Genomic DNA, 17,895 nt, shown 5'->3' on the forward strand with positions numbered 1-17,895 from the left:
CCTTCCTTCCTTCCTTCCTTCCTTCCTTCCTTCCTTCCTTCCTTCCTTCCTTCCTTCCTCCCTCCCTCCCTCCCTCCCTCCCTCCCTTCCTCCCTCTCTCCCTCTCCTCCTCCTTCTCCTTTCTCTCTCTCTCTCTCTCTCTCTCTCTCTCTCTCTCTCTCTCTCTCTCTGTTTCTCTGTCTCTCTCTTATTTTATTTTATTTATTTAGCCTTCACCTTTGCGTCAATGTTGACTCCTGGTAACTGTCTGAGCAAGTCCCTGCAGTTTCTTTATTTCTTCACATTCAGTCAAAAGGTCTCTGTGTCGATTTGCCATCTTATTATTCAGCTGCATCTTCAACTGCCCTTCACCTTTTCTTTTCTTCGGGTCTGTTTTCTTTCACCCTTGTGACTCCTCCTCCTTTTTGTCCTCTTGTTTTGAAATGTTTTATATAGCCTGGATCACAGTTGCAGCTGGGGTTGAATTGGGTTTACTTATTTTTTTTCATCCTCCTAGGGATCTTTCTTGGTAAACAGACAATGAAGCTTCAAGCTTCCCTGTTTACCGAGTTGTGGGGTGTTGAGGGGAACAGGGACTGCGGAAAGGCTCTATAAAAATAGCATCCATCTATAAGGTCCTGATTGCATTTTCAGATAGAAATTATATTGGACGTAATACAGTTTTCCACTGCCTGCAGGGTGAGGATTCTGGTATAAAGCAGATTTAACTAGGGAGCCTGGCAAAGAAAGATAGCCTTTATCTTATTAAAGGAGGAATAATTGCAGTCATATATTTGGCCCAATTGCAGTTGTGTGAGTAAAATAGCCAAAGAAATGCCTAAATTCTCTTTATCCCATTTCCCCCCTCCCAATAACTGTGTTAAGATATTTATGCTCTTGATGTTCAAATTTCAAATAAGAAGCAGAGGCCAAGATAACAAGCTGCAGATTTAGACCAGAAGCCGTGTCCCTGGACCTCACAGTAGCAGCCTGGCCATTGATCCACAGCTCTGCATAATGCATATAGGAATATTCAGGTCTCTCGCATACACTGTTCTTGCAACTGTGGAGATGATAAAACTTCATTTCCCCTTTTGCAACCCCTGTTGAAAATTCATTCTGCCAAATAAAACCATCTGTCTTGAATAAAGCACTGATTTATTCCACCAGGACAACAGATTATTTTTTTAAAAAACCAATCAGCAGCAGTCCAAAAATTATTATTATTACTTTTAAAACAATCCTTGGCTTGTATTCTGTAAGTCCTTGCAATAATCAATGAGGATTATTTTGCTTATTTTGATTATTTGGCTCTAGGTTACCTTGTCAATATAAATCACTTTAAGTTGAGGATTGCTCAAAGTTTGTGACATCCTTCTTGGGACCTCATGTAGACAAACATCTGTGCAGATGTTGTTTGTTGCAAAATACATTGCACAATTCTCCTGTTTGGTTGTCCTAGCACAGGGGTCAGCAACCTGTGGCTCTGGAGCTGCATGTGGCTCTTTCACCCCTCTGCTGCGGCTCCCTGTCACTCAAGATATGCATCACAACTGCCAATGTGTGACACCAGCCAGCATGCAATTTACCGAGCTTTTCAACCCTGGTAGGCCAAACATGAATAAATCCAAAAAAAGAAAACTTTCCGAAGAAAACAGAACTTTTAATTCAACTACATGTGCTAGTTTTGTAGCCGCTCAAGAAATAGTCAGGCATGGGAAAGGTTTTGTGGCTCCCGGTGTTTTCTTTTCTGTGGGAAATGGATCCAAATGGTTCTTTGAGTGTTTAAGGTTGCAGACCCCTGTCCTAGCACTTTCAGTAATACTGTTAATAATAGTAATAATAAATAATAATGGTATCAAACATCCAACTAATATTTGATTCATTCCTGAGTTGATCTCCGCCCTGAGGCTGGAAGATTTCTTACCCTATGTAAAGAACTTAGTGGATGGCATTGATAGAGAGAGGGATATCTATTACCAAAGCAAATAAGATAAACGTGGCTTAAGTCCAGTGGTGGGTTGCTCCCGGTTCGGTCTGGTTCTTGCAAACCGATAATAATGGCGGCGGGAGGCTCCACCCACCTGCCCAGACCTCATCATGGACGATCTGCACATGCGCAGAAGCGTGGGTGTGCACGTGTGCTCCCGTTGCGAACCGGTAGTAAAGGTAAGTGGAACCCACCCCTGCTTAAGTCTATACATAGATAGAGATTTCTGAAAATGCAGACACAAGAACATAAAAGAAGGAGGAGGGAAACACATTCAGACTTGCAAAGATTCTCTTACTATACCCATTCTAATAAGACTAGTGTCAACTTTCAAAGCTTTCAAGTTGCCATGAGCAGGAGGGAGGGTGAACTGATAGAGCTGATTGATTTCCCTAACTGAAGCGATATTCCATACATGCTTTCTTACTGCAATCAGAAGGAGGGTGTTGGATTTCACAGCCAGCCAAAGTGGTTAATTGGAGAATGTGATTTATGACATGGCCAGGAAGGAGGGGATAGACAGGGTCATAGGGGAACGTAAATCTACGTAGGATTAGTTCTAACTGCATCCGAATATTGCCGAAATGGTGCTCCTAATAAATGACTGTATTTCTTTTGAAGTTTGGCTCATGGCTCATGAATTAATTAGGGCATCTTTCGGAAACTTCACAACTAGTTTTAGGCATACGTAATGTCTGTTTCTTCATCTGCTCTACTTTGTAGGACTGACATCTCTTCTGTCTCAAAGTAGTTCATTGCAGGGCTTGTGTTGAGCCATAACAAATATTACTTGGCATTCATTTTGGAGAACGAGGATGTGTGTTGTTCTTTGTACATGTATTGTATTTCCTTTCTGAGCTGCCATTGCAAATATTACTCTTTAACATATGTTCTAGACTTGTACTAGACTTAAAGAGTAATATTTAATAAAGAGTAAAAGGAGACGAGGCCCTGCACCAGCCCTGTCTTGATGCAGAAGTTGAAAAAGGTTTTATGTTTGCTCTATTGTCTGTGTGAATAGGCTTGGATTGCTTAGAAAAAGCTTGTTGAGGGGAGGAGAGAAGTAGAGTCTACATTTGGATAATTCTTAGGAATTATTCATTTTGCGTGCCCCTTGCAAATCACATACTCACTTCAAACACTGGCATTTCATCTTGAAAAAATGATGGAACAGTTGATGAGAAAGGACTGATATTGTGGAGCATTACTGGATTATTATTATTATTTATTAAACTTGCATGTCACCCAACTCCCAATGATTTGGGGGCAGCCTGCAACAATCAAATAAAGAAATTGCAATAAAAACAATAAAAGCTGGCAAGTGTGACAGACCAGATGGAATGAAGCGAAGAGCCTCATTCTCCCTTGCCAAAGGGCTTGGATGAAGGACTAAGTCTTCGCTGCTCTTCTGAACAACAGCAGAGACCCCATCCAGATCTTCAGGGGAACCTCATGTAGTAGTGCTGCTATAGACAAAGCACCCTTCCGTGATCCCAATAGATGGCATGGTTTAATTAAAGGAATTGGAGCGTCCACCCCGATCAGATCAAATCAGTCAAGCAGATGCTATGGGGGACAGGCAGTCTTCAAATAACAAGGCTCTTTGCCATGTTGGGCTTTATTCAAGCACCTTGAATTGTGCTACTGCCTTCTGGACCAATTGAAGTTTCCTGATGGTTTTCAAGGGCAGCCCCATGTAGAGTGCACAACAGTAGCCAGGCCATGAGTTGACATAGGGAAGGGTGAAGGTTTCTCCTCCTCCCATTTTATTTACTTACCTTCATTGATTTATAATATTCTCCAGATGTTCTAAATTAAATTGCACAAAGTAGCTTTACTGGATATGGATTTTTTTATACGTACCCCCACCCCCTTTCAACACATCCTATAGGAAATAATCATAGTTCATGGATTTGTCAGTTCTTGGAACAGAGTGTTGCCTTTTAATAACATATAGTGTTGTGTCTTAGTTGTCCCAAATTGGTACTAAATCCATAACACAGCAGTGACTATGGAAAGCAGAAAAGAATACACACTAACAGATAATTTTGAGCTTTTATTATTAGTGTCAGCTTCTGTTTTTATTGCTTGATGTTCACCACTCGGACTCAAGGGAGGAGAGTGGAAAACAAATGTGAGTACTGTAAATACTGTTGAGCTCAGCAGTGATATTAAACTTGCCTGCTTTGTTCTTTGATCTTAGAATAGGGAAAGCACTTAGACTTATATACCGCTTCACAGTGCTTTACAGCCCTAAGCAGTTTTACATACTGCAGTCAGTATGTTGCCCCCAACAATTTGGGTCCTCATTTTACCGACCTTGGAAGGATGGAAGGCTGAGTCAACCTTGAGCCTGGTGAGATTTGAACTGCCAAATAGCCGGCAGTCAGCAGAAGTAGCCTGCAGTACTGCACTCTAACTGCGCCACTGCGGCTCATAAGAATGATTTACCCTTGATATTTCATTTGTATGAAATCACCCCTAATCTAACTAATCAATCAATCTATTGACTATTGACTTCTATCAATTAGAAAACAAGCCCTCCCACCTGAACAGTCGTAGGCTAGAGAGCAGCCTAGGCACCCATTCCTTGACTAAGTCTGAATTTCTGTGTACTACAATGGTGTAATCAGGATAAGACCCTCTGGAAATATCCTTAGTGTACAGCTGACTGTACTACTGATACAGGTCGTACCATAAACCAGAAACTTACTGTCTAAAGGCCCAGGGGTGCATGCAGCTCCCATACAACCTTCTGGGGATATTGAAAATTAATTAACAAATTCTGCAAGAGCACCCAATCACTTCCAATAAAGTCAGAATGAAGTATGAAGCCAGTTGAGTGACCATAGGCCAGTCATTCTCTGAACTCTAAGAAGGCAAATCACATCTTAAAAATGTTACAAAGAGAGCTGCAGGGGACGTGTCCAGGCAATTCCCGGGAATCAAATTAACTTACAGTCAGGTACTCATGCCCAGAAATTATATCAGGAAGAGAAGTAAAATTCAGAGGTTTTCCTTTCAGGCTGAACCATGTAGCAAAAATTTGAAACCTGAGAAAAATTATGAATTTACCATACGTGGATTTTAAATGTGTGCGTGTGTGTGCATATGTGTGTGTGATTTATTTTGTTTGGGCTATGTTTTAGGGTTGTTTTCTTTTTTCCTTTCTAAATATTATAGCATAGATGAAAGGGTAGAGGGTTAGGGTTATGCTGGGGTGAAATCTATTTACCTTCCTTACCGGTTCAGAAGCGCATGCACCGTGCGTGCACACCTTCTGTGCATGCACAAAACCTGTGCATGTGCAGAAGATAATGACACCCAAGTGGCGATTGCTACCGGATCGCTGAATCACAAGGAAAAATCGCTACCAGATTGGATGATCTGGTCTGATCTGGAAGCATTTCACACCTGGGTTATGCACTCTGACACGAGTGACATTGAACTGGCCACACCCACCCTGGCCACGCCACCCCGGCCCCCCAAGGTCAAACACAACCCTGATGCGGACCTCAATAAAATTGAGTTTGACACCCCTGATGTAATATATATACTATATAGAGAGAACATATTATATACTCTATAAAGTAAAAAGCAAGAGGTCTTGTCTCCTAACATGTTTAATTAATTAAAGTCTACTATTATGCCTCCGCTGTTAAGAATGCATGATATGCATCATCTCCTTGGTTGCATGATGATAATAGACATGAATAATGGCATTGTCTGCATTTGTTCCTCCACTTAGTTCAATCCAGATCCTCTCTACTACATTCAACATTCAGCGCAACTTTTCTTCCATTCTGTCCCTTTTGTGCAAAAATATTGCCTATTATTAATTTTAATTAAATGCACATTTTAAAAAAAAATCAAAGTAAGCATTTTTAATAACTTATTAGATTTCCAAAAAGATATGAAGTTAAAAGATAAACAAATAGAAAATTAGAAAAAGAAAATGGCTCAGAAAGCAATAAAAGTAAAAAAACAGAAAGAAAAATAAAAATAAAAATAGGAAAAGAATTATTTCTGAATGAAATTCCAAAATCAGCTTTTCATTTCCTTCAGTTTCTCTCAAAAAGTCCAATAATGGTTTCCAAGTAAAAATAAAATTTGCCAAAATCTTTGATCGATTTCACCATCTCTGCTAATTCCACCAGCTTCACCATCCATTCTACCATTGTAGATATTTATAAGTCCTTCCACCTTTGAGCATATAAAAATGAAAGTAAGCTTTTGACCCTTTTTCACTTGATATTTTTGGCATACAGATCCCAAGACTTTATTCAAAAACCAAGTACATCTCTCAACTCAGAGAAAATTGCTATATATAGTCCAGGCCCACCTAATACTATTTCTTACTATTTTAAAGTACCTCAGTGTAAAGGAGCATCTCTTTATTTAAGACCTCTTTAAGACATTTGCTTGTTCCAGATGTCACATGGAAGAAACACCAATTTCTTGCTCTCCTTTTTTTTTCCTTAGAGATTATCACTTCGCAAAGCTGAGGACTCTCCGAGCAAACAGAAGAAAAGCGGTGATAATGTAAGAGAAAGGATTATCCGGCGGGCCGCTCTTGAATTTGCAGATGGCATGTATGGTATCCTTTAGCATGGTGAAAGTTCTTTGCTTCCTTGTTTCTGAAGGCACAATGGAACAAGCAATGTAGATAAAAGTTGAATGAAACCTTAACTTAATTAACTAAAGCTAACTTGGGTATCGGCATTCCCCTACTTGCAAGCAACTTCATCAGTCCGGATATAACTGTGCATCTGCAGAGTGAAAATGGCGTCCTTGGTTTGGTAAGGAGAGAACAGAGATAATACAGAAACCCATCCACTAGCCTACTCCAGCCAAGGCCTTCCAGATAAATAGGACTACAGTTCCTATCACCCCTTGTGTGAAATAGGACCTGTAGTTCAGCTGTAGTCCAGTTTGTTGAAGACTGCTGTAAATATGGCTGGGGAGGTTAATACTTATGGATGAGTTCATTGAATATATGGTTAGAACAAAGATTCAATATTTGTTGTTGTTGTTGTTGAATTAGGGACCCTATCCATCTGAAAATGAAGTTGACCCTGACCTCATCAATGCAGGTAACTTTTCCCCTTTCTGTTACTTACATTTCTATCTTGCTTTTTCATTCAGAAAGATTAGTGCAACCTATTGTCTGACTCCAGATAGAATACATGGGGAGGACCAGAAAGCAAATGTTCCAGATGTAGAGATGTAGAAGATGAAGTAGCTTTAGCATAGGGCCACGCTATTTTTTCTGAGCCAAAGATTTACTTGGGTCTTTTAGTAGAGTGCCCTATACCAGAAAGCAAATTTTTGCAGATTAGCAGCCATGGCAAAGCTAAACTTAATATTATTGCCACTTAAATATAGATAGTAAGATTAAATTCCAACTAAGTATTTAAAAAAAACTTCCTCTTCTGTTATATTAAAATAACAAGTTTTGCGTGTTTGGGAACCAAGACATTCAGGATTCGCACAAAGCTAGGAGGATGTAGACTACATGTATCTGACATGTTTTTTTTTGTAGCCAGTCACTTTAGTTACTCACATCAGAGTAACTCTAGTAATTCTTAGCTTTAGTCACCAAGTGAGAAAGTGAAAACATCACAAATACCATTCTTCCTCCTCTCCCAATTTAGTACTGCACATCTCCATCCTGATAAAATACTATAATTATTACTCAGTACCTGGGTATTTTTCTCTCTAAGTTTCTTCTTAGGAGATAATTCTGCCCTTTCAGAAGTAAACAAAGCACCTCATGGGAGTTACTTGGTTCCAATGGAGCTGGCTGAACTGGGCAGTGCCATTTCCTGGAGATTTTTCATCAGGGTCCCTGACTGATTCATGAGGGTCAATAGTTCTGAAACTATTCTCACACAGCTTTTCCTTTTCTTAGTATTCTTGGATCCTCTCAGTTGTAGTTTATACCTCCCTGCTTGTCCATTGAAGTAGCTGCCTCATGGGCTTTGTCCAAGCCTAATTTTTGAAAAAGGACTTTAACCCAAACTTTCTGACTTCATTATTTAGTACATTCAACTACAGTCCTTCAGCTCTTTTCAACTTCAGTTTCTGTACAGTATTTTAAAATATCTGTGTTTAAAGATGAACCATGTAACTTTTCTTGAGTCATTGGCTTCATTTCTGCATTTCATAAAGGAATGGTCAGCAGCACAGGATCTATGGATGCCTGGACATTTACAATACCTTCAAACAGTATCAAATTTAAAATAGTTGCTTGATACATTGCATTTTTTTTAATCGAGTTTAGCACTCTCTTTGGGGCAGATGTGAAGTACTTGAAAGTGTACATGGTTTCTCACTTTGTATTTATTTTTTTTCTCAAACACTAGAATAGGTACCATGAACTTCTCTGTACACTTTTCTGCCTTACTGAATACAGTCTGTAGAGACTCTCAGTCATCTAGGTAATGGTTGTCCCAAAGGTGCTTTTTCAAGAGGCAACTGGACTTTCTTGTTTTTTCTTTTTTTCTTCCATTCCCAATATCCTAAAGAAACTTCTTGAATGAGAAGCGAAACATCTTCAAAAGAAAAAACTAGAAAGTCCAGTTGCCTCTTGAAAAAGCGCCTTTGGGAATTTTTTGAATTCAGTAACCATTTTTTTTAAAACAGTGAGGTACTTCAAGAAAGTTTATATTTAATGCAGAGGGAATGTGTTTTCTTACTGTACTTATTAAGAATCATAATACATGAAGTTGGCAGAATAAATTTCCAGTACCACTCTGGAAAGTTCTCTGGTTTTATGCCCAATTTTTTTTTTCCAGGTAAAGAAACAGTCACTGTATTGCCAGGTGCTTCATACTTCTCTAGTGATGAATCTTTTGCAATGATTCGAGGGTATGTAATGATCATCTTAATTTCACTAACTGTCCAAGGTATTGCCCCAGCTGGTAGCTGAACTTATTATTTAACCATCCCAAAGGGACTTCATACTTACCCATCAAAACAGTCATGCAGTTGATAGATATTTGAGCTATATTAGCAACTCAAGCAGCTTTAAGAATTGTCAAAATAACTCTTTATATAAATCCTTCTATTTTATGAACTGAGATGTTTTCATAACTAAATATGGTATGCACGAAAGTTACTTTATTATTTATTAGATGTTAACATTTGTTTATAACATCTGCTGATCAAAGTCTCTGGTACCAAGCTACCAGTGGTACTGGTTGATTGGTTTTGGGCTTAGCATTAACCCAATCATTATGGCTTATGAATCATGGTTTAGAGTCCCAGCCAATTGTGATTTATTCAAATAATTAATGCCACATTTCAACCTATTATTTAGTTCAGACAGACATAGTCTTCTATAAATGTCTTAGGAACTTCAGTCTTATGTTTATTCAAAACATTTAAACTAGCAATTCTTTAATCTCACTGCTATTTAATTTTTCAACATCTTGAGGATTAAAGTAACTAGTGTGCCAGAATTCTGTGTGTAATTGTTCTTCTAGCTGTGCACTGATGTTGTGCTTTGCTATTTTAACAGGGGACATGTTGATCTAACAATGCTTGGGGCAATGCAGGTATCTAAAACTGGTGATTTAGCCAACTGGATGATTCCTGTAAGTAGACTTAATTTTATATTATCTTATTGCTTAGAATAATTTGAAGTGCTGCTATATATCTTTACTAAAGATGCTTTCTTAACATCTGTGTTTCAAAAAAGTGCCAGAAAAAGGAGAATATAACTTGTGAATGCATGCTCAAATAAATGTTATAGTCATCTCCCAATTTGCTCAGAAGGGATCACAATATTATACTTGTCTTTTGTAACTGAAGATTTCCTTTAGAAATCTAATTCTAACGAAATCTAATCTAATATGTCTAATGAAAAAGAAAAGGAAAATCTTGGTTCAACCTGTTTTGGGTTATTGCCCCTCCCACTAGGGTCTCCTCAGTGTTAAGTGTAGTTCCTAATTACATTATCAATTGATCACTCAGCTATATCATATAAACATAAAATGAAATTTTGAAACCTGTTGTTTAGTTTCAGGCTGAGGAACCAATGATTCCAGATTTTGTGGGATGAGAATTCTATCATGGTTCCAAGATGTTTGAATCACAGAGTAGAGCCAAAAGTGAAAAGGGGCTAGTTAGATCCCTGCTGAACTGATCTTGTGGTTAGAAAGGTTTTTATAACATTCAGTCAGAATTCGATTGATTCTGTAATTTAAATCCATTTTTTCTATGGAGGAAAGAACAGATTTTGACCTTCTTTGTAATATCCATTCAGATTTTTGAACAATGCTATTTTATTATACCTCAATAATCTTTTCTCAAGGCTTAATATACCCAGTTTCTTCAATCCATCTTCATAGGACTTAATATCTAATCCCTCAGTCTTCCTTCTTGCTCTTCTTTAAATTTGTTCCAGTTTCTCTATCCATCATCTTAGAAGATGTTGCCTTGAATAGACAGAGTACTTGTGTGTGTGTGTGTGTGTGTGTGTGTGTGTGTGTGTGTGTGTGTCTGACTAAGGAACTAAGAATAAAGAGGAATAATAATTTTTTTGTGTGATTTGAAAGTTATATTTCTGTTGATGCGGTCTAAACAAATTATTTTTTGCTTCCATATTACAGAATTCATAATACAGAATAATAGAGAATTACACAGAATTACACATATTCAGTTTGTAATCCACTATTATTCTAAGATCTTTTTCATAGGTTCTGTTACCAAATGAACTGAAGATCTTCACGCTTCTCTCTTGTTAAACTTCATTCTGTTACTTAGCATACTTTTCAAGATAATTGTAGATGTTATTTCTGTCTTCCGGGGTTTTAAACTACCTGTAATGGAGGGGAATGTTGTGGTTCGGAAGACCAAACTGATAAAACTACAGCACACAATAACCCATCTAATAACCCACACAAATGCCTGGCTAGGTGGCTCAGCGGCTAAGACGCTGAGCTTGTTGATCAGAATGGTCGGCAGTTCGGCGGTTCAAATCCCTGGTATAGGTGTGAGCAGGGGGTTGGACTAGATGACCTCCAAGGTCCCTTCCAACTCTGTTACTGTTAAATCTACAGTAGTGAACCAGTTCAGTTATTTTCATTATTTGTTGATAGAAAGCATTGGTTTCTATTCCAGCGATGCAAGGCCAATCCTGAAAATGTTAACTAAATGACAAGCTTAAGCAGAGATATAAATAGATCTCCCTTTTCCTTATTCACTTGCCTGCAAAAGATTTTAGATGAAAGGTTGGAATGCAGCAACTTGTAATATAGTTTTATTGCAATAGCATTCAGAGCTCAACTATTTCACTGCTCCAATAATAAAACTTCTATAACTATGTATGCAGCTATAGCTAATCTTCATAGGGTTAATTAAGAGTTTCAGAAAAAATTTAGCTGGCAATCTCTTGTGGCTATCAGCACATGGATATTTTTCTCTTCAGATGCTCTACTCCCCCTGAGAATCCTGCACAGGAGAGACTGATTCTAAAAATCTGGTTCTCCTCTACCTTTGATGATCTTCCTTAACCCAGAAACTCTTCAATGGCTCCTTGGTCTTCCCTGGAATCCAAGAATCTTGCAGTAGCCTCCAAACCAACATAATTTGTCTAAATCCAACTGCTTAAATCCAATTTAGTTTGCCACTCATAATCCTCAGATACTTTCCTTGTTAGCTCCTTATCCCATTTCAGCTTCTTCTCCCCTCTTTTCCTGAGAGGCTCTCTCTTTGTGCATGTGTCTGCAAGCTGGTTTTTCATAATTATTTTTTCAGATTGAGTTTACAACCTCTAGGAACAGCTTGTCTACCTGGAAAATCATATGGTAGGATGCGGAAAGTGTTTAGCTTCTACATCTGTCACATATCTATGTTTGTTTCATTTGCAGATTTAATCAACATTCCCATCTTTTCTAGATGTAAATCATTAATGAAAATATTACAGGACCAAGGATTAATTCTTGTATTATCCCGTTTGATAATACAATAATTTGATCAGGAACCATTGATGAATACTCTTTTTAGGTATGCTTTTCAAGCCAACTGTCAGGGTTCCAAGTAATAAATCCATTGCAAGCAAGACGAGGCAATTGAATTTTTCAAAGATTACTTTTATTGGAAATATCATATTGGCACATATCTGGTGAAAACCGACTCTGAGAACTCTCATGGTTTTCACCATATTAAAAGTAAAAGATTTTCCACTTTCTCAAAACAAACAGTTGCATAATCCAATCACTGTGCAGTCCGACATCACTCTGCCTTCCTCCAATCAGGTATAAGAATGTCCTTGGTTCCCAAGAGAAAGTATTTTGCTTTGGCTACAAAAATCCCTCTATCTCAGACCTTCCTCCTCCCTGACCCTCAGCTCCAGTGTGGCAACACTGAAGCGGACAAAATGGCTTCGTCAGGCCAGTTTCAGGGTTGACACCAGCTATGAAGTCATTTAATTGCCATGCAATCTAGCCCACATTTAACTAGTTTACTAAACAATAAGTATTGAAGTTTTTACTTAAATAATCTGCTGAAATCAAGATAAATTATGTCTACAACATTGCTATAATCTGTTACAATCAAAAAAAAGAAATGATTCTGTATCTCTTCACTTAAGCTGACTAACCCATATACCCAGGAAACATAATTGCTTTCAGCAAAACTTCTTGTTACCCTTTTATAATTTTATTATACAGTAGTCATAACTATGAAGCATTTCTTACACTTGAGGGCTTCTTAGGACAAAGCTCTGATATATTTTCTCATTTTAAAAAGCAAAAAAAAAAAAAAAGTGCATTGATTTGAATGCTTTGTTTATCAATTAAAGCACATTTTATTCCTTGTTCTGTATCTTACCTATTTCCATACCTCATTGATTTCTTCCAGGCTGGCATTCAGCTATTCATTGCCAGGTTCAAATTTTAAATGACAGGAAAAATTTAATCAATTTTCAGAGCTAAACAGATTCATTATAAAGAGAGGTGAGGAGAAATAAACTTTAAAAATCCACTTGGAGGTTTTCTTCTTGCAAGAATTCTCTTTTATTACTGTGGAAGGCTGGAGTTAAGATTCAATAAATTTCTTGCTGTGAGCCAGCAATGTGTGATATTTCACTATTGGCAGTGAAGCCTTTTCATGTATCCTCATCCGACATCAGCTTAGCAATTCAGAGAAAAAATAGACAGTCTCACCCTCAAGGCTTGCCAAGGGAAGAATAAAGCTGCCTTATGATTTAGGCCCTCTGTGCTTTCCTTGAGATCTAACAGTAGCAGTATTGCAAGGGACCTTGGAGGTCATCTAGTCCAACCCCCTGCTAATGCAGGAGATCTATACTATTTCTGACAAATGGCTTTCCAGTCTCTTCTTAAAAGCCTCCACTGATGGGGCACCCACAACTTCCAAAGGCAATTTGTTCCATTGGTTGATTGTTCTCACTCTTAGGAATTTTCTCCTTAGTTCTAGGTTGCTTCTCTCCTTGATTAGTTTCCAGCCATTGCTTCTTGTCTTGCCTTCAGGTGCTTTGGTGAATAAGTTGTCCCCTCTTCCTTGTGGCAACCCTTCAAGTATTGAAAGACTGCTATCATGTCACTCCTGGTTCTTCTTTTCACTAGACTAGGTATACCCAGTTCCTGCAATCGTTCTTCATATGTTATAGCTTCTAGGCCCCTAATCATTTTTATTGCTCTTCTCTGAACTCTTTCCAAAATCTCAGCATCTTTTTTGTATTGGGATGGCCAAAACTCAATGCAGTATTATAAGTGTGGTCTTACTAGGGTTTTATAAAGTGGTACTATTACTTTGCAGGATCTTGATTCTATCCTCTGTTAATACAGCCTAATATTGTATTAGCTTTTTTGGCTGCTGCAGCACACTGTTGATTCCTGTTTAGATGGTTGTCCACTAGGACTCCAAGATCCCTCTCACAGTTATTACTATTGAGCCAGGTTTCATCTAATCTGTACTTGTACTTTTGGTTTTTCTTGCCTAAGTGTAAGACCTTGCTTTTCTCTAATATAAATTTCGTTTTGTTGGACAGGGCCCAGTAAATAAGTCTATTGAGACTTGTTTACAGGTCTATCTAAACCAATGATGGCTAACCTTTTCCGGACCGAATGCCCAAAGCATGCGTGCACCCAAACCCCAAAAATGCAGTGCCTGCTTGGCCTTCCCCATGCCCCTCCCAAACGCATGCGTGCATGCCTGTGGCACACCCCTGCCCCCCAGGCATGCATGCACGCCCCCACATGCCCCCCACGCATGCACATGTGGCCCCCACATGCCCCCACGCATCCCTGCATGCCCCCTGTGCATGCGTGTGTAACCCTCTGCATGCGTGCACTCCCCCCTGCGCATGTGTGGCAAAGACCCAAAGACCAGCTGGCCGGCGGGAGGCATGCATGCATGTGTGGCAGAGCTGAACTGGGGCGATACCTCACGTGCCCTCAGAGAGGACGTTGCGTGCCACCTCTGGCATGTGTGCCATCGGTTCACCATCATGGCCCTATACTATAAAATCAAAGCAGTCAATTTTTCCATCTCTGCCAACTCCATTAATTTAACCAGCCACTTTTCCATTTTGGATAAATGTGAGTTCTTCCATCTCTGTGGATACAGAGGCCTTGTCAGTGATATTTGCTTCTTCATTGGCATGTCAGATGGCATTGTAAAAATATTTGTTCATTTTAAGTTGTGTTCCATGTGCATAATAGTGTAATTAGGGTTTATTAATATTTATTACTTCCCTTCAACAGTAGTTTCCCACCATGCTTAAGGCACAAGTGAGTTGCAACTACTACTGGGAGCATCTGCTTGAAAGTTATTAGTCTAAATGTTACATTAAAAGTGAATTAAAGAAAGATTTGAGACTGTGCATTTATGTTTGCCATCTTTTCACATGATCTATATTGATAAACTTGTAAAATCAAGCCAGAAGCATAAATGAAACAGATGGTATAGAATAAGCTTCTTGTTAAAACAAAATAATGATAAATATTATTTTCTTACCAACTTATTCATCCTCCTTACATAGTCACATATTTGAATAGCCAATTAAAAGGAAATGTAGACAGGATGGAGAAAAGAAGGCCGAACACAAACTAGATGTTGCAGATGGAAGGTTCATATATTCCACAGGTTACATCTTTCATGGGCCCCTGGCTTGTCATCACTTTGATGGATAAAGGACTGGGTAACTCTGGGTTTTAGGGCTTCTGGCTCTGGAGAACTTCCATTATTTCTGGATAGGGTATAGCTCCTCAGACCAAATTGTTTCACGGTCTGGGCATCTTCTCGGATTCACAGCTCAGTAAGCAAGTGGCAGCTGTGGCCAAGGAGTTCTTTTGCAACAAATCCATTTTGTGAGCCAGATGTACCCTTTCCTGGATTGGGAGGCTCATAGTCACTCATGCCTTAATCACTTCCCATAACCTATTGCAGTGCAGTCTACATTGGGTTGTCCTGAAGAGCATTTGGAAACTGCAACTTCTCCGGAATGTATTGGTGTGGAAAGTTTTGGGTGCACCCCAGGGGTGGGTTCTACTTACCTTTACTACCGGTTCTCAATGGGGCCTCGCTTTGCTCGCGTGCACGCTCTTCTGTGCATGCGCAGGAGCATTCTCATGATGTTGGGGTCGGTGGGCGGAGCCTCCCACTGGTTTTACTACTGGTTCTATAGAACCGGTGAGAACCGGGGGCAACCCACCACTGGTGCACCCACATTACAGTATCTCCCTGAAACACCACTGTTACGTGACTTGCACTCACTTCTAATAAGGTTCTAAGAGCAATTCAAGGTGCTGAATTGTACAGCACACAGGGCCAGGATACTTGAGGGACCAAGTCTCTCTGGTGATTTGCACCCACACCATCAGAGTGGACAGGATGAACAAGTGCTAGGTCCCTTTTGTTAAATGTGGTCATCTCTTGGGACCAAGGGGACAGGCCTTCCTTTCACAGCACCTGCCCTGTGGAACAGCCTCTTTCCTGAGGTTCAGATAATCCCAACACTGAAGGCCTTAAAATCCCTGATTCTTCCCTCAATCTTAAGGGCAAGGAGCAGGGATGGGCTGCAGGGGGTAAGCAGGGGTTCAGGAGAACCTCTAGCTAAGATTCTGTGCAATTTGGATTCCACTTCAAATCCCACTCCTGGCTGGCCCCGCCCACCCCTCCCCTCCCAGGAGTCACCACGCAGCCTGTTTTGGATGCAGGTAAATGCAGGGCGTGCACGGAGGTTCAGGGACGGTGAAAAACGGGCCTACTGGAAGTTCAGGAAAAGGCTTCCGGAGCCTGGGGAGGCCGTTTTCACCCTCCTGGAGGCTTGAGGAAAGCCTCCGGAGGCCAGGGAGGGCAAACGCAAGAGACTGACTAGGCCACGCCCACCATGGCCACGCCCACCCAGCAACCGGGCAGAGAACCCTTGCTAAAATTTTTGAAACCCATCCCTGGCAAGGAGGTGTGGAGTCTGCTATGTGTTTTTGCCATGCGATGGTTGAAGAGTTTCTTTTTTTGTGTGTGTGTGCCTGATGTCTCTCTGTTCTTTCAATTAGTTTTGTGATATGTATTTCTGTTTTTATTCTTGATAGTCACTCAAGAGTTATTTGATTAAGATGGGTGGCCATATACTGTACATAAACAATTTTTTCTTGAAGCATGGATAATTAGGCTGTGTCCATTCAGGTGCGCTGACTTCTTTTTAAATGACTTATTTGACTAGGAGCTGTTTATATCATATTCTAAGACCAGCCTTGGTGATTCTAGGAATCAATCCAACCCTGGAAATTACTACATCTCCTGGAATGCACGTTGCTTCTGTAGGGTTCATGTAGCTACTGCAGCTGTCTTTTTCTTGTACCTGTTGTTATTCTCATCTCTTTCTCTAGTAGTTTGTTCATTTAATAAAATTATTAGCCACCTCGATCACTGATATAGCTATAGGCAGCATACATAAGTTAAAGATGTATAAAGCAGTAGAAGTGTCACACCAACAATACATAAAAAAAGTAACTGAGCAGGATTCCAGATCATTCTGCTCTAGGCCTGCTGGGAAAGTTATGTCTTTGTGGTTCTTCTGAAAAGCAGCAGAGAAAGGGCCATATGGGCTTTGGGGGAAAAATGCCTTTCTCCACAGAGAGCTGCCACTGAGAACCTACAGATAAAATTCTTTTAACACATTGGTTCCAGGGCATGCTGACTCTTCTAGGTCTTACTGGATGTCAGAAACTTTAGAAAAGTGTCACAGAGCACTTTCCCCCCATAACTTTGCAGGTTGCAGAACTTTCTTTGCCTGAAGTCATTCAGTCTCTTTAATCTCTTTTAGTATTACACCTTTGCACATGGATTTCATTTCCATAATGTTTATGTAAACATTTTCTTAGCTGTGTAACATTAGGTAAAGTATTGCTTTGGCTGTTATGAATAGAGGTAGTCCTCAACTAAAGACCATAATGGTGATCTTTATTGCCCATTACTGTCGTAAGTCATGATGGTCATAAAGCAGATCATCCATGTGACCAACCCACTATTATGACCATTTTTCCTGAGGTTGTTAAGCACATGTCTTGGTCATTAAGCAAACTCATTGTTCACTATGGAGTGTTTGTGTCCCAAACCAGAAGTAAATGCTGGTTTTAGGCAAAAACATACATCATGATCATGGGATCATGGCAAACAATCATAAATACAGGCCAGTTGCCAAGTGTCCAAGATGCAGAATTTCAAAACCAAGTTGTAAGTACATTTTGGGATGGTTCGTCGTAACTTTGAACAAGTGGCAAGTTGAGGACTATCTATAGTATGATAATTAATTAATAGAAAGGGGTCTATCGTACTGAAGTCCAGTCCATCTAACTAAAAGTTTGGAGTTGTTGGACAGATTCAGAATTTTGAGTTCATGCTGTGAACATCCAAGATGGCTGCTGGAGTGGTGTCTCCAAGAACACATCCCTGCT

The 17,895-nt window shown here is 39.6% G+C and overlaps 1 protein-coding gene across 1 annotated transcript in view; it reads left to right on the forward strand.

Moving 5' to 3' along the window:
* Positions 1 to 17,895, forward strand: part of OXCT1 (3-oxoacid CoA-transferase 1) — a 67,351-nt gene that overhangs the window by 35,606 nt on the left and 13,850 nt on the right. The window contains exons 9-13 of the mRNA XM_070938894.1: positions 6,452 to 6,566; positions 6,674 to 6,768; positions 7,014 to 7,062; positions 8,767 to 8,839; positions 9,492 to 9,567. Coding sequence (XP_070794995.1) covers positions 6,452 to 6,566; positions 6,674 to 6,768; positions 7,014 to 7,062; positions 8,767 to 8,839; positions 9,492 to 9,567 — 408 coding nt within the window. The remainder of the gene's footprint in view (positions 1 to 6,451; positions 6,567 to 6,673; positions 6,769 to 7,013; positions 7,063 to 8,766; positions 8,840 to 9,491; positions 9,568 to 17,895) is intronic.

The sequence above is a fragment of the Pituophis catenifer genome, unplaced genomic scaffold, assembly GCF_029215685.1.
Source record: "Pituophis catenifer annectens isolate HBS135680 unplaced genomic scaffold, rPitCat1.0.hap2 SCAF_2, whole genome shotgun sequence".
Classification (NCBI taxonomy): domain Eukaryota; kingdom Metazoa; phylum Chordata; class Lepidosauria; order Squamata; family Colubridae; genus Pituophis; species Pituophis catenifer.